This window comes from Puntigrus tetrazona, chromosome 20 (genome assembly GCF_018831695.1).
Source record: "Puntigrus tetrazona isolate hp1 chromosome 20, ASM1883169v1, whole genome shotgun sequence".
Taxonomy (NCBI): domain Eukaryota; kingdom Metazoa; phylum Chordata; class Actinopteri; order Cypriniformes; family Cyprinidae; genus Puntigrus; species Puntigrus tetrazona.
The window spans coordinates 18,085,931-18,111,461 of record NC_056718.1 but is presented as its reverse complement, the minus strand read 5'-3'; the positions used below and the strand labels follow the sequence as shown (position 1 = coordinate 18,111,461).

General features: G+C 38.1%; 1 protein-coding gene across 2 annotated transcripts; it reads right to left on the bottom strand.

The window, feature by feature from the left end:
• Nucleotides 1–2,049: 2,049 nt before the first annotated feature.
• Nucleotides 2,050–24,032, bottom strand: snap25a (synaptosome associated protein 25a). Of its 2 annotated transcripts, none has more exons than XM_043219813.1 (8): nt 23,875–24,032; nt 13,980–14,123; nt 11,892–11,933; nt 9,869–9,917; nt 7,715–7,832; nt 4,436–4,555; nt 4,059–4,203; nt 2,050–3,601 (listed from the first exon to the last, which is right to left on the bottom strand). In XM_043219813.1, the coding sequence occupies exons 2-8, from the start codon at nt 14,049–14,051 to the stop codon at nt 3,533–3,535; spliced, it is 615 nt and encodes a 204-aa protein (XP_043075748.1). In that variant the 5' UTR covers nt 14,052–14,123; nt 23,875–24,032; the 3' UTR covers nt 2,050–3,532. The 2 variants fall into 2 exon arrangements, with proteins under 2 accessions (XP_043075748.1, XP_043075747.1); XM_043219812.1 differs by lacking the exon at nt 7,715–7,832 and adding an exon at nt 7,387–7,504.
• Nucleotides 24,033–25,531: the final 1,499 nt, after the last annotated feature.

Sequence of the window (25,531 nt, the reverse complement as noted above, 5' to 3'; positions counted from 1 at the left end):
TTACAGAAAGTATGTGACGATAGAAGAGACATGAGCTTGCATCCTGTTAGCTCCAATGTTTAAACATTACCTCCGTAAAAATGATCGGAAACCAAGCCTTTTTAATTACATCTTATATATAGTGTAACCTTTTTTCATAGTATAGGATGATTTTTAATAAGCTCTAAATTTCAGCCACGTTCCTTTTATGTGCACTTCATAAGCTTACGGTGTACCTTGGTGATTAATAAAGGTTTTTAATTTTTTCATAATACAGTGTGACAGTATCTGTGATTTGCTAAGCTCTTTAAGATTTCTCAAGAAGGTTTGGGATAAATGTCAGACATCTTGCTGGTTGTGCTAAGCATTAGCTTTTTCTGTTGTTTTTGCCTAATGGAAATAAATTAGCCTGATGTGTCTTGATCGTTTTATCGCAGCAGCAAATTCATCCTTATTTATCTTGTCTAACCAAAACAGGACCATTCAAGGTGGTGAGCTGAAACAGAAAAAGGAGTGGGAGAAATCATATTAAATACAGCTGTGGAAGTCTAGCCTTTAAGTTAAAAGAGCCGGGGAAGCTTTATGGCGTCACTTTTTATGTTTTTATTGATTTAATTTGATTTTTGATTTGAATGATTTTTCGAAGTGGTTAATAAAACAAACTATTGAAGTATTTGTAATCATTTGTGAAATCTGCAATGAAAACTGTTTTACACAAGTTTTCTCTCAGCATAGCTTGTTTTTAGCATGTTTCGAACTAAAGCTAAATGTGCTATACTATATAGTTTTCGTATTTATTGCTGACTTTAAATGTGTTATTAAAACCTACTCCCATCAAGATCTAAGTAATTCCCTTTTCAAGTAGACTACCACAACAGCAGCCTTGGGCCATTGCCTTGAAAGAAAATTTCTAATAAAAATTACAATTTCCTTACCCTTAGGACATTCAAGGTAGGTTTGTTTCTTCACTGGAACAAATCTGGATAAAATAGCATTACATTACTTGCTTACTAATGTATTGTCTGAAAAATCCAAACAGCTGATAAAAACATCAAAATAATCCACAAGTAATTCATGTGACTCCAGTCCATCATTTTTTTCCATGAGCTGTGTGTTTGTTAGCAACAATCCATCAATTAGGCATATGAACTTTATACTCGCTTCTGGCCAAAATACCAGTCCATTATCCATAATAACACTTCCTCCAGTAAAAAACATCCATCCCCTGTTGTCCTCTCACATAAAACAACATCCATCAACGCATTTATTTAGAACTCACTTGGACAGTTTCATCTTGCAAGCCGTGCTCAATCTGTGCTGAGAATTTATATTTCAGCTGGAAATGCAGTTTGAAGTTTAAAAGGTCTTATTGATCATTTTGTTTCTTGCAAACATGCAGCTTTTCAATTCATGGAATGTGGATTACTTGTACATTATTGTAAAGCTTTTGTCTGCCGTTTTGTCGAAATGCTTCCAAATCTTGGATGGCCCGGTGGAGAGATTTTAGATTTTAATTTACATTTTTGGGTGAAGTATGTCTTTAAAGTGAGCTTGTCTGAGTTTACTCCGTGTCATTATCACATAATGACTCATCAGAAATGCATGGCCTTCGTAAAATGACTAATATGCGGAATGGTACTTCAATAGCTCAACTGGTAAAGCATGACACTACACTCTTAAAATAAACGTGCTTCAAAAAGGGTTCTTCACAGAGATGCCACAGAAGAACCGTTCAGTAAAATGTTCTTTAAAGAAACATCTCTTCCTTACCTTTTATATAATCTGAAGAACCTACTTTTGCCACAAAGAACCTTTTGTAAAACAGAAAGGTTCTTCAGATGTTGACGGTTCTTTATGGAACAATTTGGATAATAAGGTTTTTCGATGGCATCGTCAAGCACTTTTATTTTTAAAAATGTAACAACACCAAGGCTGCCTGCTTTGTACTTGACATAATGAAACAATATGATTCAGGTTCGGCTCATTCAGCACTGCTGTTCTTGTCCCACAAAGCAGCTCTGTCAAGCGACAGTGAGGTTTTGCTTGAGACAATAATGAAACCCACAGCGATTAGGGGTTTATTACTTTTAATCAATTCAGCTAGCTACAAAATGTCAACCACTTCACAGACTGACAGGATACAGAGGGAGTTTTAATATTACATGCGTTGAGGACATCAATCTCACAGTTTAACCTATGTGTCATTCAGGTAAGGTATTTATTTGACTTCTTATAATAACTATTCAACATCTTAGTGATTTGGTGTGCATAGCTCTAAGTACAGAAGCAACAAAAAAACCTTTTTTTTTGTTATGGATTATTATAATTTTTTACCAATAACAAACCACACGGGGAAAGTAAACTAACAGGATACAGTCTTCTTATAAAAGTAAGGTCTCTCAGAAATATGCGTCTTTGCTTTACATTGCAAATGATTTATTTATTTTTTCAGAGCATCCAAAACCTATGATACAGTAAACAACCAGTCCCCAGCTTTCAGAACATCATTTTCTACACCAAACTGCATATTCATTTTAGAAAACAAGTCATTTTTGCAGGACCACCACACCAGCCTTGTTTCGTTCCCATCACATTTCCTCTTTAAGTCACTTTTGCATTATTTTACAACAAAGGTCACAGTCTGTGAATATATATCGACTGAAATGGTGGCACTATTGCAAACTTGCAGTAATATGGAACGTTCCACTGTGTCCTAATACTGAGCATGCTTTTGTCAATTTTGCTACTGCCATGATTTTTTTTCCCTTTTTTTTGTCATCTTTTTAAAACAGGTTTTATTTATAAGACGCTAAGATCTACCATTTGTCATGCATAACGCACAATTCACATCACTTGGAATGCAATGTTATTACTACTACACCTACAGAATCTAGTTGCACATTGTCTAAACAGTAACTAATTATGGTTGTGATGAGAGATATGAACCAAGGACACTGATTGTAAGTGCTCGTTGTATTAATATCATTTGCAAAATCTTTTTTCCCATTCTTCATTGTCATGACAACATCAAAATAAGGAGCATGACAGTAGCTGAGTGATGTGACACAGTTTTACCAAGACGATACTGAGATATACTGAAAAGGAAAGACAGCTTGTATAGCATTCCTATATAGTTCCTCCAGCAAAAATTCGAGATATATATATATATATATATATATATATATATATATATATATATATATATATATATATATATATATATACATAGGCTATATGTATACACATACAAGCGGATATATGTATACATACATACATATATGTATACAGGCAATAAAGAGAATAAAAACTTCACAAGTGAGCAAGAGCCATCGAGTCAGCACTATATACAACCTTTGGAAAGAATGATACAGAGTATAAGAAATCATTTTACGAGGACAATCATTGAAAAAGCTGACAGACGACACATAGAACGACATTTACAATGGGGGCCGGGTGATATGTGCATGTGTGCAAACCTAGAAGGTAAATACCATGATAAGCGCATTGCCTTTTGACAAACTGCACGGTTGGTAAAAGCAGGCAGACCAGAGGCTTAGCCACTGCCGAGCATCTTTGTGGCCCTCTGGTTGGCTTCGTCAATCCTGGTCTTGTTGGAATCAGCCTAAAATAGTTCAAAAAGTGCTGTATTAGTGACAGTGTATAAACCATTATATGCAGTTGTGGTATATATTATTCAAAATGTACATCAGGGTTATTATAGAGAAAAATATATTTCACATGTACTCAAATAACAAAAAAAAAATAAAAAACCTAACAAAAACTATAATAGGATCTGAATATTGCACCCCCGCACATATACATATGCAGTTTCATTTTCATTTTCAAGTCAACATGAAATCAATACTGACATTTAAATGATTATTATAATATACTCATAATATATTTATTAACATTCTTATTATTGATGCATGTTATTTCAAAGTATTAACATTTTAATACTATAATTTATCAATTAAATTCACAATTATTAAATTTAATATTTCTCAAGTCAACATGAAATCTGTGCATATTGGTGGAAACCCCAACAACGAAATCTGGCCTTGAAAACCAATCCATACCTTCTCCATGATCCTGTCGATCTGGCGGTTCTGGGTGTCAATCTCGTTGCCCATATCAAGGGCCATGTGGCGCAGGTTACCAATGATGCCTCCCACCTGCTCTAAATTCTCATCCATCTCATTTTCCCTGGCGTCATCTGTTACCCTGCACGCAACAAGCACAGCACAGCGTCAATTTCAATCCACAAACGCCAATAATTTCTCAAATCCGACTGCATACACACGGCCTATCTATACATTTGGCCTCTTAAGCCTTTTATTTGAGCGTACACAGCTGTTGAGGCCAGATTTATTTAACCTTTTGGCTACACGATCAAACCTCTCTCTTATCCAGCTAACCCTCTGGACAGAGCGTCCTGGAATCCGGGGCCTCTCACCTGCGGATGAAGCCTCCGCTGATGGCCATCTGTTCGCGCTCATCCACCACGCGGGCGGGCTGGCTTGCAACCACTCCGTCCTGGTTGTTTCCCCAGGCCTTGCTGGCGCCGCTCTTCATTCTGCACAGAGTCGGGGGAAGCGTGAGCGCTAGGGTAACCGGACACTTCCATATCAGCAGCAGTGAGTTCACAGATCAACAACAAACATGGATTACCAGGCAAGCATAACAGGGATGGGCTCATTCTCAAGGGGCTTTTGTAATTTGTAATGCTATATCCTGCGGACATATAACATACATGTATACTTGATGCTGAGACACATACCTTTCTGAAAATGGGGGATGTAAATACAGGTGGACAGTCATTTCCAAACAAAGAAAAATGGGACCCAGAGGTCACCTCTGGCCGCCCCATGGCACATGAGCTGTCACCCCTCTCAAATTATGACAAATAACAAAGAGCACAGGCCTTGGCGACAGACAACACAGAGTAACAGGACTGCCACATCAGTGGAGACAAGTGTAAATAACTTCAACAGAAAAGAAACTGGAGGAAGAGAACCGCATCCTATCTTGCCCTTTCATTGGCCACCTCTCACCTTGTTGTTTCTGACTTATAAATATGAATATTGTCATGTAGGAAAGACAATGACAGATCAGTAATGCTATGAGATTAGTAACCCAGAACCACAAATGAATGAAACTATCAATTATTGGTAATTATAGCCTCTTTTACGCTGCAATTATCCATATCAAATATGACAACAACCTATTATAGGTTATTACTATTTATTGTTGTAGACATGACAGTGGGATATTTTGATCATTTAGAGGCCAGAGGTGAGGTACAGAATAACAATAATCGAATGTAAGGTTGAAAGCAATATTGTAACTGCCACTGCAAACTATTTTATAGTCTGTCAGTAGGCCGGCTTTAAATATAATGTATATTATAATTTATAAATTATAAGGTTTGAAACTTTCGCGTGAACAAGGCCGTTTTATTCATCAGCTGTTGTTCTGGCTGTGGGTTGCTAGTATAGATTTTAGTTCTAATATTTCTTGATTTATCTAAAGAGAGATGGCCCAGCCTCCCACTGCAGTATTATTTATAGAGACGGACTAAAGCAACAATTCCCCTGGCTGCCTTCCCTCCATTCTCTCTCTAAACAGCATGTTGAGCTTTATCTAATGTGAAGGAGCAGTTAATACTCAAACTGGCAAACAATGCCTAAAATATTGATAGTTAGACCCTAGAATATCTAAATTACTTTCTATTCTCTTTCAACTATTAAATAATCTACTGAAAATTGCATTTGATTAAAAAAAAGACTTTATATAAAAAAAAAAGTGACTGTAATTTTGTTAAAGTTTAATGTGAACCACCCGACTGACCCAAAATGCAACCTCCCTAAGCGCTCAGGTTCATTTGCGCCTCTGCATCAGTCTGGGATTTTATGACAGGCGGTCACATAAAAAAACGTAATATCTGCACTGTATCTTTCTCTGTCTGACCTAGATCTCGCCTGCTCCCTTTGGGGAACCAGCAACAGCATTGGCTCTCTCCACTGTACTGCGGCTATAGACTGGACTGTTTGTCCTGTTCTTTGCCAAACTATCCCTGTCAACATGAATGAGACAGGCTTGAAACTGTTAGATCATCTGAAGGACTTTCAGTAGGAGTTGGTCATCAGCATTGTTACTACGCATTATTGTTCTTTAACAAATAACAGCAATTAGCAAGAGATGCGTGAGCATGCATTTGGCATTCAGGGACATGCTATTGCAGTCATACAGGTGGCATTGATGGATGTGCTTTCAAAGTTGTAAACAAAAAGCTAGTGTATGCATGTCAATTTTCAAGCAGATACTTTTTGTTCAATTTTTATCTTGTGTGTGAGTTGCTCTATCATTCTGAGTCGTTTTGACCAAGAAAAAGGCTATTTTTAGGTTTAAGGCACTGAATGAAAGCGTTTATAATGTAATTGTGTTTATATTACAAATTACGATTTGTAATCATTAAAAAGGCGTCTGTCTTTACAAAAAATTCCTCTAGTTAATAAAAACTATTTTCAGATAGTTATTGTCAGAATTAGATTTATACATCAAACACAAATAACAGTTTAGATAAAATACAGAGCTTTTTAAAATAGTGTATATATGTAAAAATATACAGATTTTAGAGATATAACTTATCTTTAAGCTATTTTTTTCTCTCTAGACAATTGTCTAGACAAAGGTCACGTGACATATTCACGGATTACACAACATTTCAGTAAGTTGTACTATATCTTTTGACATATAATTTTTATGTTGATTCATGTTTTTATCCTATAGTTAGCATATTTCGTATAATAATTCGTTGAAAAAAGAAGTTATCGGTTTCTCAATCGAGGTAGTTTCTATGTTACACAAGAATGAGGGCCAAAATGCCACACAAAACAGTCTAAAATCGCGTTTATCTGCAAACGACTCAAAATGACGAGTACGTCACGTTTGCATTTGCTATTCTAGTACGACTGGATAGTTTATCAAATAAAAACGTAATACTTGAGTCGGTCAAAAAGATATAATTTTATAATATAAATATATAATTGGACTACATTCAGTGACTTACCTCAACTTTGGCACATCCATGCAGTTTTAGTGGTTTGGTTTAAGGTTTATTAATACCTTGATTTTAAAAGAAGGGTGGCCTTGGGTTGTGCAGCATGCCTTATATTCATACATTTCATTGATAAACTGTCTATCAAAGGACCCAGAGCAGAAGCGATTGGGCTGCTGTACTTCTGTGAGCATGTGTGACCATGCCTCATGCTCACTGTTCTGTGCTTTAGGATCATGGGAAGTGAACATGGCAAGCCACCCTGGGCACGCCTGACTATAGGGCTACAGGCCTCTCAGTGTGATTTATTTTTTAGGCAGGCAAGCAGGCAGGCAAGCAGCACCTACTTGTTACATGGACAGGAACAAAGACCACAGAATTTTCCTAGATCGTTCAAATTCTTTTCTGCATCCTTCATGTCCTTATTGATTTGGTCCATTCCCTCCTCGATGCGTTCCAGTTGCTCTGATTAAACAACAAGTAATTTATCCCCCACAGAACGAGAGCAGGTGTCAGGAAAATAAAGGAGGGAGGAAAGAAAGAGGAAAGAGAGGACAAAGAAGAGAAGACAAAACTTCAGACAGTCACTGTGACAAAAGGAAACTCAAAAAAAAGGGAAAAAAAATGGACGCCACCACATACGTAAGACCCTTCTGCCACATGGTCAGTACCTACTTGTTACACGGACATATGAAAAGGCCACAGCATTTCCCTAAATCTTTTAAATTTTTCTCGGCCTCCTTCATGTCTTGGTTGATATGGTTCATGCCATCTTCAACACGATCGAGTTGTTCTGGTCAGGACAAAGGGATGACAGCAGTGGAATGAATTTACTGGCTCGATTTACAAGAATATATGAGAAATGAGCACTGCTGAACTGGATGCGAAATTGTTCAATGCATCTAGAGGGGACGCATGCATTAGAATGAATCTACATATGCAAAAAAAAAAAAAAAAAAGAGTTAGGAAAGAGTTCAAATAGCAAGACTTCCTCCTTTATTTATTTAGAGATGCATAAAAGTCAACATGAAATCAAAATGGACCCGATTTCACTGGTTGCTTGTGAACGCTTCAAAAAGTGTCTTAATCATTAATCAAAAAAGGAATAGCTTATTTCCTGTTGACATCACTGAGGCCGCACAGGCTATTGAATAATGTTAACCAGTATTTAAATTTACGTTTTTGGTATACTTGTTATTTCATTTCTGGTATGTAGCGCCCACTATTCACCAATTCCCAAAAGATAAAATCAAGTCCCGCCCGGCTGTTTTTCTCATTAATGTCAAAACGTGTTGCAAACGGCAATTCATGTGGTTTTTCACATTTAACTCTTGGAAAACTTCATCAAGTGGATGAAGTCACAGTGGACACAGGCAGTTCTAGCTGGAATTTAATCCCGGCGGCCAACAGCAGACAGATTCTCCCATAAGGGCCACTGCAGGAGTGCGACAGTGTCTCTTTAATTAGACCTTTGCAGCAGAATAAAACACTGCCCTGATCTCTCTCAAGGCTTTGTGGCTGTAGTTTGCTGACTCATTTGCTGGAAGCCGGCAGCCTCCTTTTCTCCTCGGTACAATGGAAGAGGGTGCAGCTTATGGTTTGTTTGTCTCTGTGTGGTTAGGGGATGATATGGCTGAGGTGCTGGGTGACCCGTGGTGATGCAGTCTGGCGTGTTTGTCGTGCAGACAGGGTGTGTTCGATATTGTTAAGAGGTTTAGTGAAGGTATCAGTCACAGGAAAGAGAGAGGCAAACTGGGAATGGTTCAAGAGGGAAACAAGCCTACCACATCAGTTACTTTTGTTTAATCCCTGGCATTTCAAGGCGCTTTCGTACAGGGAAAGCAAATTAACCTAAAGATGATTAAAGACAATTCTATAGGCTAAATTCTCATTTAAAACAATGAATTGAACTTTTGACATACTTCATTCCTTGATAACAGCCTAGCTTAGTGTCACCTCTAGGCTAAGAGTTTTGTTTAAATAAGCTTTAGGCCTCAGTTTGAGGGGATGAAGGAGTGAGATCTCATTCCCCTTATGAAAAGACTAATTACTGGCTGCAGACGGGGGGGCCCTTACATGCAGGAGCCAATCGGAGGCCTTCTAAGAAGCTAATGCTTAAAGCAAGGCCAATTATGTCATTTTTTAAATCACACTAAGCCAAACAAGTTAACGTGTGCTTTTAAAGTGGGAGCAAGCTGTTTAGAGCTTATATTTGATGGCCCACTTTAACTCTTTTACGTATTGAAATAACCCTGAAGCAGGTAAAATCAGTTTTTTATATATATAGATGTAATTTTTGGACTGTGCCAGGGATTATACAAGAGAGTATTAGTGCAGTTTATGGGAAAGAGTGTCATTTGTCATTACCAGCTAAATCGATCGTTGCTTTATTTGTTTTCTTGAAAGTTTATTGTTACAAGCTGCTGTCCTAAAAAACTAATGCGATGGCAACTACTTTTTAAAATGAACAGTAAACTTGTTTTAATGCAAGCATAAAATGGACAGTTGCAGTGGCCAGTCCCGTTTTTAGTAAGCAAAACAGTAAAATTTTAAATAAAAGAGGAAACGTGTTAGGAAAAGGTGAAAGACTTAAGAGCTACTTCAGAAACAGCAGAGAAAATAATAATTACATAAAATGAATTGAATCGCTTTATGCATTAATCAGTGGAATTAACTGAAAAAATAGATAAAAGAGATAAAGTTAAAGATGTACTATAGTTGCTTATTAATGCAAATATATTTAAAAACATTACAATACAGTATTATACAGTATTATTTTTTATGTACCAAGAATGCATGAATTGTCATCTAAAATACATCCACACTTACCTCCCTGCTCATCCAGCATGACCAAAGTCCTGATACCAGCATCTTTACTCTATGCATCAAGAGCCATGGAGAAGAAGTGTGGAAAAGAGGGTGAAATACATGGAAAATAAAGTGGAGAATAAAGAAGGACAAAAAAAAAAGAGGTGAGGTTGAGCACATAAAACACAAGGCTCGTTCCAGAGGCAGTCTACAGGAAAACCTTCAGGCTGTACTGGTGACATTTTAAATTGCATAATGTTCTTCTCCCTTTTCTTAGACTAAATAACCAGACGCTAATTACTGTGGAGCATACAGCTCTGATCAATATCATTTGTAAATGCACTCTCTGTGCTAATGTGAGGCAGAATCTATTGAGAGTCTTTTGCTGAGCTTTCACGGCTTGAGACAATTCACCCTTAAACAGTACAATCCATCAATGAAATTCTGCAGAAAAATGGCAGCAATGAATGAATCCTTTTTTTTTGGTTTAGAAGAATAAATGAGCGTTGGAGTACAACCAAATATTTAGGCAATGAAACAAATACAGTAGGATCTCATTGAAGGTGCTACACAGAATGCCTTTTCATTGCTCGGATATTGAGGACATGGTTTGCCCATTATTATAACAACAAATCATCGGTCGCCTCATTAAAGCTTGTGAAATTAGTTACACTCATACAGAGGACATTTCCCTCTTCCAAACCTCTGTAAAAAATATTAGGGACATTAGCACAAGGACCTAAAGGCCAGTACCGATGTGCTCAGAGATTCCAGTTCATATTTTGCTATAGATGTCATGCATGACATTTTTATTATTTAATAGCGCCCTGAGAAGGTCTGCGTAATAAATCAGCTCTTAAAGCTGTAATCTTCAATAAGAAATGTCTTTGAGCAACCAATGCCAATTACTATTTGGTCACTGGCATGCTATATCTCCTACATACTTTACTGTAAACCTACTGCTCAGCGAGATAAATGTGCTGTGCTGTTTTTCTTGGAGTTTGGAAAATAACAGGCAGCTGTGACATATTTCAGGAAGTGCAGCTTCAGCGCTTTGAGGGGAACTGGATATCGATATTTGGGATAATCGTAAGGCTCGGTGGTGCATAAATCAGCGGGACATGAAGCAGCACCCCCCTCATTCCGGATGGGATCACAATGTGCCCTAAATGGATCCTCTGGGATTAATTTGTTTGTGCCATATACCGCTGAATTTCCATGCAGCAGTAAAAGCCTGGAACAAATTCAATGCTTCTACTGGTATAAATAATGAATGTAATTTACCTCCGTTTTGGCCTAATGCAGGAATACTGCTTATTGCCTATAAGTGCCGAGAACATCTGATTAGTCTAACTAAAACATGAAAAGGCTGGTATGGGCTGACATAAGTAGTATCTTAGATCGACTGTGTCAGCAGTGACAAATTATTCTTGATCTATGTTCACCCTCCCTTTCCAGTTTTCTTCTGTCTATCAGTCTGACAGCCTTAGAGGCCTCTGGCGACTTGTCTATTTGTCAACTCAGAGGCGACTTATCACTTCCCTGATCTGCCAGTAATGGACATGGTGAGGTGCTTTTTGCAGAGATATGGGCTGTGATTATCGATATGACCTTGAGATATGTTGTGGAGACTTCATCACAGTTCTTCCCCTCAGATATACACACCTCTCTTCTCTTTCTCTTTTTAAGAAACCCTCAACTCATTGTAGCTTACAGAAGTCAAGTCTCTGTATCTAGTATCTGCAGACTAATGCTCTCAAGATAGAATAAAATACAAATATTGATCCGTTGATTTATTTGATCTGTTTTTCTAAGGCTGTCAATTTAACATTTTTAGTTTTCTTTTTTTTTCTATTCTGTCTATTTCTATTTTATTTTCTATTTGCAATAATGTAAAAGTCTTTAATGTCAGATTTTATACATTTATTGCATTCTCGTACGTATCTTCCTTTCAAAAAAGATCTCATGACAGCTCGTATATTAAACATTAGTGATCAGAAAGAAAGAAATCATTTTAATATAAATATAATTAAAATATCTTTACCTCTTCCACAAGCTGCAGCATACGGCGGGTGCTCTCCAGTGACTGTTGGTGGGGGGGGAGGAAAAGATGTTAAAAGCAGAATTTATTAGGAACTGACAGAGATAAAAAACATCCAGAAGCTGTAGTGTGTGGGAGGATTTTTAACACACACTATAATAGATAATCAATGCAAAACATTTAAGTCTCTACAGAAAAATCTGCATTAAGCATCAGAACATCATTCACCTCTGCTTTCAAATATTACATCCCAGGCCATCCACCATTATGACCACCTCATATTTCTATTTCTCACTGATGTGAAATGCCAAAAATGTTAGAGCTGAATAATTTCCTTCTTACTTAACATGGCAAGTAACAAACATATTTGCCATTTATATAAGTAGATCTACAGCATTTTCACACAAATATCGTGGACTGAGAATCGGGATATTATGAATTCATATCTCTGTGGATCAGAAGGCTGGAGGCCATTTTTGCAATGTGGTGTGCTGTTTGTGTTTTAATATTCTGCTCAGCTGTGAGAATCATAGCGTGGGGTGGCAGTGAGGAGCTCCATCAGGCTGCAAACTCACAGACGCCACCCCAGCACGCTCTCACTCTCTCTCTCTCTCTCTCTCACACACACACACACACACACACACACAGCAAATGCTGCAGCATTATGTAAGGCAGAGTGCAGGTGAACCCTCTCGCCACATCACACACACACACATTCACATATGGACTCTGACAACTCACAGTTGCAGCCCACAGAACAAGCTGTGTACAAATAAATAAATCTGTGGAATAAATTACAGCAATTTATCCAAGCCTCAATCAACGGAGCATGAAAATGTGAAATAATTCACTTATGCCAGTGACCTGGATGAGAGCAAAATTAATCTAATTTCTGCTTCAACTAAACAGCAAATACATTAATGCTAATTTACTTATTACATTATTATTTATGTTGCGCAGATCAGCGCTCATCAATAACACTATTGATGCAGGATCATGTAATGTTTTCAGTTGCAGTCACCCATTATTAATGCATGAATCTAAAATTATTAAAAGAATTTCAAATAATTAATAAAATATATAAAAATTGCCAGTAATAATTGCCAGTTTTATTAATAATATAATATTACTTAATACAAGTATTAATGACTTTACTAGCCAATAACAGGGAGTGACAGAAATAAAATAATAATAATAATTCCTTACATTTAAATAACGCTTTTCAAGCATTTTACATTGTGTGTGTGTGTGTGTGTGTACAGCATCCACCATGATGATGTGCCGGCAGCCATAGTGTGCCAGAACGCCCACCACACACCAGATTACTGGTGATTAGGGGACAGAGTGATGAAGCCAATTCGCAGATATGGGGATTTTTATGAGGCCATGATGTTTAGAGGTCAGTGGGCAAATCTGAACGATCATACTGGGATTCTTTTAATGACCACAGGGAGTCAGGGCCTCGTTTAAACATCTCATCCAAAAGTTGGTGCTCTTTTGACAGTGTAGTGTCCCTATCACTATACTGGGGCATTAGGACCCACACAGACCACAGGGTGAGCACCCCCTGCTGGCCTCACTAACACCTCTTCCGGCAGCAACCTAGTTTTCCCAGGAGGTCTACCATCCAGGTACTGACCAGGCTCAGCCCCCCTCAGCACCTTCAGTGGGTAACCATTCTTGGGCTGCAGGGTGATATGGCTGCAATAAAGAATTCATCTTTTTAACATTCACCTGATCCATCAGTTTAGGCTACTGATTTGACCACTGTTTTTATTAGTCTTCTTAGGTCATTGAACATATTGAAATATTCATCCAGATTTTCTGCACTTTTGTGTCAATCACGGTCGGGTTTCGATTTTCTGCGTTTCCTCATCAGTAACAAGCATTTAGTTTAGAAAAGGATGATGAATACGAAAAACGGTTACATTTATTTACTGTAAATATTCTTCATTACCATAGTTTGATGGTCATAGTTTGACCCTTGCTTCACAAAGCTCTATTTGGGTCCCTTTTGATTGCAACCAGTTAAAGTTTGAAGGTTGTTGTTCCTGAAGGTGCAGCATAAAGAGAGGAAGTGGATGACCTTACCTCATCGGCCAGCTGGTCTGCACGTTGCTGCATGTCAGAGAGCTCATTGCGCATATCCGCATCATCTGCCATGGCTGCTGGGTGTGTTGGGTGGAGCTGGTCTCCAACTGGGAAGAGTGGGTCTTATTGGAAGTCTGGGGGAAGCTAAAAAAAAAATCAGACATAGACAGAAAAGGAAAACATTAAATGATGGAGCTCACTCGAAAAAGTGAATCAAGTTTTAAGAATTAACAAAGACGATATATCCATGCTAAAACAATCCCGTCTTCCTTAGAGAAACAGCCACTGACGTTAAATTCATAGAGTCATAGAGCTAATAAAGTCATTTCATTTACACAGGCTAATTAAATGTCATGAAATGGACAGTAGGACATTGTCTGCTCTTAAGGAGCCCATCGCCTCTTCTCTTCATGCCGAGGTGCTGGCTGCTGTGTTTAGCTGATTAAATTCTTCCCTGAGGTTCTGGGTGTACCAGGAGAAATTTGTCCCTGCTCTGTCATGGAAACTGTGAGCTTGACAGATATATTCCTGAAAAGATTGGCTTGACAGCTAGCAAGATATCCCAAGGGGTCTAGAAAGCACAGCTTACTGAATAATTGTGAGCGTGTGTTAAACTGTACTGTGGGCAATGATGCCATCCTGATTGAAAGTTAAAAGTATAGCATGCTTTTACAAACTCTCATGCTCATATACAAGAACAGTCTGCGATAAATAAATAAATGCTAACATTTTTGTTTTTAAGCTTACTTTAAGCAGAATTACTGTTTAGGAAAAAGTAATATAAAGATATCTATCTTAATTTATCATCCAGCTCAACCATACACCACACTATCAGTCAAATATCCGATGAATTCCAAGCAGGTATTAAAGAGCGATACTGCCTCCATTAATTGCATAATTGTACTCAAGCGATTAAATTTAACACGCCTGCCTGACCTTTTACTGTGAAATACCCCAGAGACTCTAAAGGCTGCAAATATTACGCTTCCATCTCCACCAGTGAAATGAATGTCATCTTCTGCTTTGGTTAAAGATCAGGGAGCACCAATCTAAAATTGATTGACCCATCATCCAAGCTGTGTATTCATGCAGGCTCGCTCAGGGTAATAGAAACATGTTTGTGATGAATTTGCAGTATGGTGCCATATGCCATGATGCCCTAGCTGGTGCCAGTGAAACACACCAATATAGAAACGTCTCACGCATGTCCTCACTTAACCTCTGATGAATGAACCCATTCAGATTCTGATGAGTGCATTAAAACGTCAGGTCAGTGAATGTCATAGTGGTTTCTTTGTGGCAGTGTTTTTGAAATAACCTAAAAGTTTAGCACAGTTTAAGAGACCAGAGAAACAATGACCGGCCGAAACAAAGAGGTGCGTTGTTGCTGCTTTAATTTTTTCATGGGGAAAGGAAAACATTGTTGGAAAACTTGTGTTTCCTGCCAATTCACTTTCTGTGGTTACTTCCCACGGTGTTCTTTACTACCGAAAAACAGTCTTTTAATTTACTCCCTCCATATCTTGCATCTTCTCTTTTTTTAACTGAGCAAAACTAATTATTTGCTGTACGAATGACACCATTAGCAGGCCTTTGCATTGTCGGTTAGCTAAAGCGACAATGCAGAAAGCTAACATCAGTGCAAGCCAGAGAACTGAGCAGATGGGACCCTCAATTATTGACCTGTTAACAGATGTTCTGTAAACAAAAGGTCGAAAGGTTAGGCTTTTATTTTATTTGTATTTTCAGCTTATTAATTTAGCAATTCACTTCTGCTTTCAGGTTAAAATGATTGTAGCTCTAGGATTATTAATAATGCATTAGGTAGTGGTAACTATTCATATTATTTTTTCCAGTGCACTACCAGTCATTAAATATAGAAGAAAAATGATGCAAATGTGAAAATGCTCTCCTTTTTGCTTAATTGATTACTATATTCATTTTCAGCTTGTTGAATAATGGCAGATGAAGTGAGCTAGTTCCGAGGCACTCGAATACAGACGATGAGACCTGTGTACATCTCGCTTAAACATATTTATTTATTAAACAAAAATCTACAAGACAGGGATTACAAGAAAATCAACTGGGAAACAGGGAAAAAGCAGGAATCCTTGAACTTTCAAGCTTGAAGAGTACAATACTAACGTATTTCTTCATGTTGTCTAGCTATTAAAATAATCATTACATGTTGCTTAACATATTTTTGTCAAATTATTGAGAGAGACAATAAAATATTTAGTAGAATGGTTCCTTTGAAAATTATGTAAAATTTAATATCAAACAATAGTTGGACTAAATTGCTGTCCCGGAGTAAAAGTTTTATGATGATTACTATAAAAGCAGTCAACATAATGATGCAAGTTTCTCACTGAACTAGGCTCCAGAGTATTACTTACTGACCATTAAGTTACTGTGTGATGCTGGAAAATGTATGTAGCTGTATGTTTGTTTACCAAGACGGTGAGCAGCTCAATGGTTCAAACACATGCTCTTTTAGAGTAGCTGCGTGCGTGTGTGTGTGTGCTCACTCATCCTCCGACTCTGAGCTGGCTGCCATTTTGTTTTCTCTCTTCAAACATGCAGCCTCTCCCTTCACTGCAGCACTTCAGTTACCACACAAAAACTGTCCTCCTCCAAAACTTAAAGCTTAAATACCGCACCAGTAACCACTCTGTTGTGGCTCTCGCACGCTTTGCTAAACGCTAACTTCACCTTATATCCCCTGAAATGGAATGAACTTATCATGCCTGACCTCTAAATCTCCGAGTCAGGCGAAACAGACGTGTTTTACGAGATTACCTTTGAAATCGGGTTATGGTATTTCCCCTCTACAGTGTTATATATGTTGCAACAGATTGACTCTCGTGGAGCGAGTTATCGAGCCTGACATGTTCCTCTATAAGAATCCTATTTCACCAATGCAAAGGCAGACTGCTCAAAAACTGGATTTTTTGCCGTATGTCAGTCATACCTTTTATGCACATTTAATGTACAAGCGTTGAACAAAATGCTATTTCAGTATTTCTACTTCAAATTCTCATGTTTAGTTTTTGTTGTTATTTGTAAACTTTAGCACTTTTAACTGTCTTCGCACTTTTTTTTCATTGCAGTTATGTTCACTTGAACAAATGTCTAATATAAACTGCAGCAGGTGCATTACTTAGGGAGGTCTCGGAGTTCATTAACACTCCTATTTGTCTCCAGCCATGCCTTGTCCTTGATTGAAAACCATAGAGTAACAGATGAAGCAGGCCACCTGTAAACTATAGCAATGGCTTATTATTCACAAGGCAATGCAACCAGATGAGGACAGGCCTGAGCGATGCCGCCCCCTCCTCTCATGAGCAGTGATTAATAACATCAGTCCCCTTCCTCCTGAGGAGAGATTCCAGAGCTCTGCTAACACTGGTACTGTTCACACACTCCTTGTACAAATCATGTGTATAATATATAGAAACAGAGAAAATTGAACAGTATACTTCAAATTTGATTAAACTGAATCAAATGAATTGGTTTCCTTCTCATCTACAATGCAAAAAATATTTGAAGAGTTCAAAAGCCCGTAAGAGCCGTCTAAAATGTTCTTTTAAAATGAGCACTTTTATAAGGCTCTTATGTTTATGTTCAGTTATTTATCTTGAATTGCATATTGTACAATTACCTAAACATTGGAGCCTAATAAAAATGTTAATTTTGGATGAAAATTCTTAAAGGCTTTTGCATCTGTTATCTTATCCTTGAAATTAAATAAATTAAAAGATATTTTAACATATAAAAAAGGATATTAAAATAAGAAAATGTCTTTATTTTTTTATCTCACATCTACAGGACGTTATTCTTGTTTATGCATAAATTGTATTAAATTCTGTTATATTTATGCTTAAATAGGACACTGATTTTTTCAAAAGTGCTATATAAAAAATGCAAAAAAAACCAAATAAATAAAATGGCTATTTATTCTAGTGAATATCCAGAAAACATAAATATTTACTGATATTTTTAAATGGATATTTACTGTTAATTTAAAATGTTACAAAAAAATGAAAAATGAAATAAAATGGATGTTTACAGCAGGACCACATAAAAGTAATTTTTAAATATGTGCATAGTAAAAGCTGCACAATGATCTACAGACTTACATATACTCTCTAACAGAAAATCATTAGGCTTGTGATCTGTGACGGTCATTAGTACTGATCTAAATTATACATTCCAGTGTGTATGCGACTGCATACAGAGTATTCTTCCTAGAAGATTCTGCACTACGCACTCATGTTGCTGCGCCATAAACTAGAACGACTGCAGCAGCCGTGGAGCCACAATTATATCCCCCTTTTACACTGGGTTGAAGGGTCTTGTGATTTAGCAGGGATCCAGCAGCCAATGCAATTGATTTGACAGAGTCCATTTCACAAGCCCATTTGTGTTCAGCTCTGCAGCTACGGCATCAGGTCCTACTGCAGAGAGCCCTCCCTCCTCGCCGCCTGTAAACCTCAGAGTCAGACTCCCTCTCATGGGGAAGCCCCAGGACGGATTTATGAACAACACAGCCATTAAAGCAGACAATGTGTTCCCCACCCGACACCCTGTTCCCTTTCGCCTCCCCATCTGGCTCCAAGGTTCTCTGCGAAGTGACGAATGATGAAGTGATGAGTTTGACAGGGCAAGGATCGGAAGGCTGGCTACGCAGTCTGTTTGAGCGTGACCTTCCCGTTTTTATTGCAACTTCATAGAAACGAGGATCAGAAAGCAGCAGAGGAAGCCATCAGCTATCTTTTTTCTATAGAAACAGACCCATTAAGATCAACAACGCCGAGACGTCCCCACACCTGTTTTTAACTGCATTTATCTGACATTCTTTTTTGATTGGCATCCTAGCATTCTCATATTGCATTTCCATAATATGTCCTTTCGACAGCAAGACAAAATGCATCAAATGCGAATTGGCCGCCAACAAAAGTAATTCATACGAATTCTTATAAACTGCACTGATGGTATCGTGTGGTTGTGACATTTGTTTTGTTGATCAGACAGGAGGGGCGCGGATGAACGAAGAAAGTGCAGAAAAAAAAATTACACCTGAATGATAGCATCAGCAGGTGTTAAATATTTGAGGAGTCATAAACAACAGACATTAAAAAGCAATTAGGAAGCATGAGATCCAGGAAGCAGACAAAAGCTTTTGCTCTGCAGAAACAAGATTAACAGATTTATTTTATAGAGGCACGTTTAGCTAAAGGAAATAAAGCTGTATTAATTAAATTAAACGATGTGTTTTTTAAAAAAATTTAACTGAAGATAACGATTCTATTTATAAATGTATGTTTGTTAATGTGTTTTTCTTACTTGATTACCTGTTTTTTTTTTCTTTATATTACCTGATTGTTTATTTTTTTAATTTTTATTTTTTGTTTAAGAATAAATTTTGTTATATTTATGCTCAAAATAAATAAAATGGATATTTATTGAGGAACCATCTAAATTGTCCATTTTCTATTTTTGGAATATGTATAAATCAAAAACAATGAATTCCACAAAATCATTTATTGCATACAGAGTGCTTCATAACATATAGCTCCGCTACATTCACCTGAAGTGTAAACGATAGAAAGGGTTTTTTTTCTGAATAAGAAACATCACTGATTGACAATCAAAGAGAGAAAATACAAACGTTAATACTTCAACTACAGCAAATTTGTCTTTCTCCCGTCCTATTGAATGACTTAAATGATCCAGTGTGTATTGTTATCAAATGACTGTTTGGCTTCTCAAACATGGGTCAACAGTCAAATAATCCTGAAAAGAAATATGCAAACATGAAGCAAAGGCTAATATTGAATTTCCAAGTAGTGTTTACTATAGCATGCTACTTAATACTGAAATAGGATTCCACTTTAATGGAATCAGACTGCCTAATCTTTACATGTAAACTGAGAAAGAATGAATCATCTGCATGATCTCATCTCTCTAAGCCTTTATATATACCATATATGCGATGTACTGTAGAAAACTTCATTACATGAACTCTCAGCTACATTTCTAAAATGGCTTCAGACTGCAGCTATGAGCAAATGAACAGATGCCATAACATTCGTCCAAACTGCTCACACTAACAGCTTGCAAAAGTAGCCAAATGCATAAAATGTCCATCTGATAAGGCATTTGCTAATGCCTAGCGAAGACGAACGGCACAGGTAAGAAAAGTGACTTTCATCACGCATCAGTCCAAACAAATGCATTACCAGTGATGGCATACTATTTCAACAAACACAAACGTAAGGTCTTATTTTCATAAACTAGATGTCAAATGCGGTACAGTTCTTTTGAGTATTACGTGGCAAGCACAAACTACAGTAAGTTACGTCAGCCAGCTCCTAATCCTTTTCTTAATCTTACTTTTATTCACTAAGTTTAAGCCTGCCCTTATTAACCACTGTGACCTCTCGAAAATTGTGTTCGCAGAGAGGACAGCGCCAGTCCTCACGCTGATTTATGATGCTTCTCTTCCCACCCTCAGAAACCTCCAGCACTATTGATATTTGCAGATGGTGGAGGGGAAACCCACATGTGTGGGCAGAGCTTACAGGCTGAGATGTTTGCCATGAGGGGGCTTCTTTCTGCAGTCATTATGCATCATACAAGCTATTTCTTCAGGGTATCTTGTCTTTTCTCTTCCCATTCTCAGCCGCCCTCTTCTGACGTCCCTTATCTGCCTATTTTTCTCCTCTACCAACATTATCCCCCCCTCTTCCCATTGCTCATCATTTCATCCATTGCTGTCTTCTGCCTTTCATGCTCTCGTGACGCATCTGACTATATTTCCAATCTGTGAGTGTTCAACCAAGTGCACTTGTGCAGGACTGTCGCAGAGATATCCGGAAGCCATTTTGTCATTCGGCCCATGTTATTGGTAGCTAGATACCGTTCATATGACCATACCCCCCTTTAAAATAAAACAATTTTGCGCTAAAAGGCTATATGCAATTAGGAATATGAAATCAAGGACTAGTTAACTGACGATAACATTGCAATTTCCCGTAACAGGTCACTGGTAAAGCTTTCGGTTTTCTTTTTCATTCTATCTATCACAACATTTCATTGATGAAGTGATTAATTAAGACATCGGCGCAACCATAATAAAGCACTTTGCTGTCTCTGTGTCGAGATTTGATTAAACAATTTCCAGATGACATATTAATTGGTTTGCAGGATTTATTTAAGCGAATCACTCCTGACTGAGCTCAGCCATTTATTAAAACTGGAATCTGAGAACACGTGCCGTTCAGAAACACATATAATAAACCCGAACCTATTACTTAGACTTCGGGTACAGTTGTTTACCCTTGCACAAATGACCCATGCAACACTGCTACCTTTTTGTTTATGTGAAATATATGGACAAGCTATTAACGTGGCATGTTCTATATAACAGAGCAGATTAAGATCAGGTGCGTTTATAATATTAAGTAGCAATGGGCATCGATAAATCAAGATGAATCGCGGTCTGGTATCGCGTGAGTCACCACTTACTCAGGGAACATCCCTGCCGCCCTGCGCTCTGCAGTCAAGCCATAATAAGCCGCATTAAACCATCAGATTCAACAACAGAAGCGTGCCAACCTGTCTCTCACAACTGCCGCAAGACAAACACAGACCGGAACAGGCGAAGCCCAATGCTCTGCTCATTGTAGTAGAGTATCGTTTTTCTGTTGCTCGTGTATGCGTCAGGAGCAGCATGCGCATTTACTAACCTCACCACAACAGAAGGATGGCCAGAAACAGACGTGGATTCAGAGCGTTTGCAGGTGCAAGATGAAGGCACGTGACAGAAAAAAAGGGCTCTTCCGCAGTATTCCGAAACGTCCAAATCACACCGCACTGTCTGCCTGGATGATTAAATGATATTTCTGGTTGTCACGGACATCCGGTTAATGTAGGGATTTTACGCGATAATACTATTGTGTAATCAGTACATTATGTGAGCCAGAATGTTTTTTTTGCACGTGAGGATGTGTCATAAGGCGAAGAGGTTTGGGAGCGTTGTTAAATCTGCATCACGCGGGCTTTGGGACGAAGAACCGTTCGGTTTTTATTTTCGTCACATTCAGTTTCGCTCAAACGGTTCTAAAAACCAAAACGTTATTCAACACCGCTGCTGAATGTAGAGCGATCGCGAATGACTTTTGTGAGTCGGTTCCTTTTTAGAGAATTAAAAAACGCACAAGTGTGGATCAATTGCCGAACCAATACGTGTCGGTTCCTTTTAGTGATTCAACAACGTACGGCGGGACGAACGTAGATTGATTCCCAATCGAATGATTCGTGCGAGTCGGTTCTTTTTAGTGAATCAACACCGTATAGCGCGACGTCTGACAGTCATGAGTCAGTTCTTTGTGACTCAAATGACAAATCCGTCGGAGACGTTTCTGAACAGGAAGTTATTATTTTCGTCGTGTATATCTAGCTATTAAACTAAAGAACTATTATGTTAAGCCTTGTGAGATTTAAATCAGTGTAGGCTGTAGTTATTGACTGGTTGTTCATAAGACAACGTGCAACTTCATATTATGAGTTTAGTTGTAGTCTCTGTGTGTGTGTGTGTGTGTGTGTGTGTGTGTGTGTGTGTGTGTGCGCGCAAAATAGATTAATTAATGAAATACGTATATATATATATATATATATATATATATATATATATATATATATATATATATATATATATATATATAGTTAAGGACATTTATGGCATTAGCTACACTTCCTTTAAAAAGTCTGTAAAAGTCTAAAATGATTTGGCAACATTTTTTCCATCTTTCTTAAAAGCAGTAAACGCATCGTTTCTGGAACCGTGCTAGGGACGTTTTCCATCGCTAGTCATACGTGAGCCCAAAGAATCAGTGAGGGTATCTCCAGCATCCGCCCCCGCTCGTCTTTGCTCAAGCCCCCGCCCATCGTCTACCACCAGGAAGACACGCACTGATAATTACCGCTGCCTCATCACATACATTCGGCAAGGTTGAGGTGAATCGGTCCAAATAAACGTATGCACACGACGAATGCATCGGTTCCATTGAACAAGTTTCATCTCTGCAGCATCCCACCTAACTCTCCCCACACAGTGCTTTCTCTGCAACACGCACATTAATTCTCGACCACTCTGTCGCAGTTTGCCATATTGACCTCCCCCCACTATCAATCGCTGATCACTTTAGACAAATCCTCACCCGATGAAATCGAACCTTTATTATTTATATCCATAGACAAAAAAAAAACTGAATCTGGCAGGCAAAGTAACGATAAGCCGATCTGGTTATAAAAATGCTGCTGCAAAATAAATCAACTAGGCGTTAGTTTTCACCGTCATTTCAGTGATTAATGGCCCGATGCTGTCAACAGGGTCTTCTTCTGAAAACCCGTCCGCGTCTCTCAAACATCTGTTAAAATCAACCATTATTTAGATGGCGCCTCTGCGCAAAACTTTGCCAGACATATAATGGTAATTCAGCCGCAGGGACTGGATGTGAATTCAGGACAGAAACGCAGTGGAGCAAACGCAGTCTCTGTCCAGGGTGCTGAAACACAGAAACCGCCCACATCGTGCCGCATCCAATACACGATTCAAATGCGTATTAACCTCGCAAGACTGTCCCTAAAAATCTGACATCCTCCGAGCAAGCGCGTTCAAACGGATACGCGAAATGAAAGCTTGCGCATTGCTCGCAATCAGCCGGTTTTCGCACTGCATTTTAACAAAAAAAAAAAACATCCGCTGTTGCTCTCGCCTGCGCCGCGACTTCGAGGCAACCACTTTTTTTGTTCAAACAAATTGAAAAGAATGACGAAAAACGATCGCATCAAATCCCTTTCCTCATCTCCTTCTTGAAATAAAGCTTACCTGCTCCCGTATTCGGTGGACGACCGTCAGTAATGAAGCGTCTGTCTGCGAATTTCAACAGCGAAGCACCATCAACCCCCTTCTGTAGGGACTGAGCTGCTGCAACGGCAATGCGCGTGTGTTCTTCTTCAATGGAGAGCCGCTCTGCCCTCGACAAAGATGGCGTCCGCTTTGACGTCAGCGGCGTTTAATAGAAATCTGTCGGGGAGGAGAGGCCCAAATAAAATTTAGCACCTGCCGTGAAACATTGTTTGGCAGCAGCATGTGAATGTTGAGTGGACAAGAATAACTAAACGCGTCCGATCTAATTTGGTTGCCGAGCATTCCAGAACTTTTTTGCCTTTTGGGAAAAGCAAAAATGAAAGTGAAACAATTGTTCGAGGATGTGCGATGGGAATGTATTATATCTTCTGAGTGTGTGGCATTTTCTGTCAAATGAAGTAGAGTAGGTGTATTTTTAGAGTATTTTTTTGGTTAAATTTAGTATGGTTTATTTAAGGTTTATTAGTTCACTCAATCATAATTATAAATTATAAACGTGTTAATCGAACTGCTTAGAATAAAAAAAGTTGCACAGTCTATACTGCATGACAAAGGATGCTTTCAGCCATTGGTCAAATGGCAGATCTTGTGAGCCAATCAGGAAAGGAATTTTCACGCTTATCCTTATTTTTCTCAGTTCATGTAATGAGGTAAAAACTATTTTACTTAACCTCAGCATGAGGTTGAACGGACCCAGGAAGCCACGTGACAATGACTAAATATGCTTGTTAGGAAAACCCCTCTGGAGAACAACAAAAAAAAAAACCCCAGCAAAACCAGCAGGACACACAGCTACAGCAAGGACACCTAAAACTAAAAGAATGACTTGCAAAAGCTGAACTAGGTGCTCCTGCGATAAAGAGCTGGTCACACTACACCTGTTTTTCCATTTACTTCTATTATTATGGTATTTCAGCGTGCATAAAAAACTTTGTGTGCAGCCTAAAAGTCAGATAGCGTATTTTTTATATTCACAATTAATTAAAATTAAATGTTATGTTTATGCTACTATGCATATTTCATTAACATTTCATGAGGCCTCAAGATCAAAGAGATATTTTGCATGTTTAATAAACAAACTCAACTGAACCATATATAACTTTAGTTTTATGTGATACACCACTTTAATAGCCATAGTTTCAGTAAATATGCTATTAAATATGATAGAGTGAGAAAAGTAGTACCATAATTAATGTTTTGTGATGATTGATTGGTAAATTTGAGAAAAAAAAAAAGGTTATTAATCGAATTTGAGATGTAACGCTGAAAATAACTAAATAAAGAGGTAGCTCCCATCAAATCTATGTTATTTTGTCTTAAAATATATTTATAGTGAACATCACAGACAGTTAGCTTAACTTGAAACAAAGCAGTTCTTTCAGATTTCTTTCCCTCTCGGTTGCCTCTTTTTCGTAATGTTGAGATTAAAGTGAAGCATTAAAAAAAAAGCTCAGTGGATCTTTGAGGCCTTTGAAGTTTTCTCTTTTTTTCATCTGTAGCGTTTGACTTTGCCGCTGCTGTTTTTGCACCTTTGGAACAGAGGCGGCTGGAGAGAATTAGCCGTTGCATTATCAACTCTCTTTGTGACTAGACCTTGCTCTCTGACACGTCACTC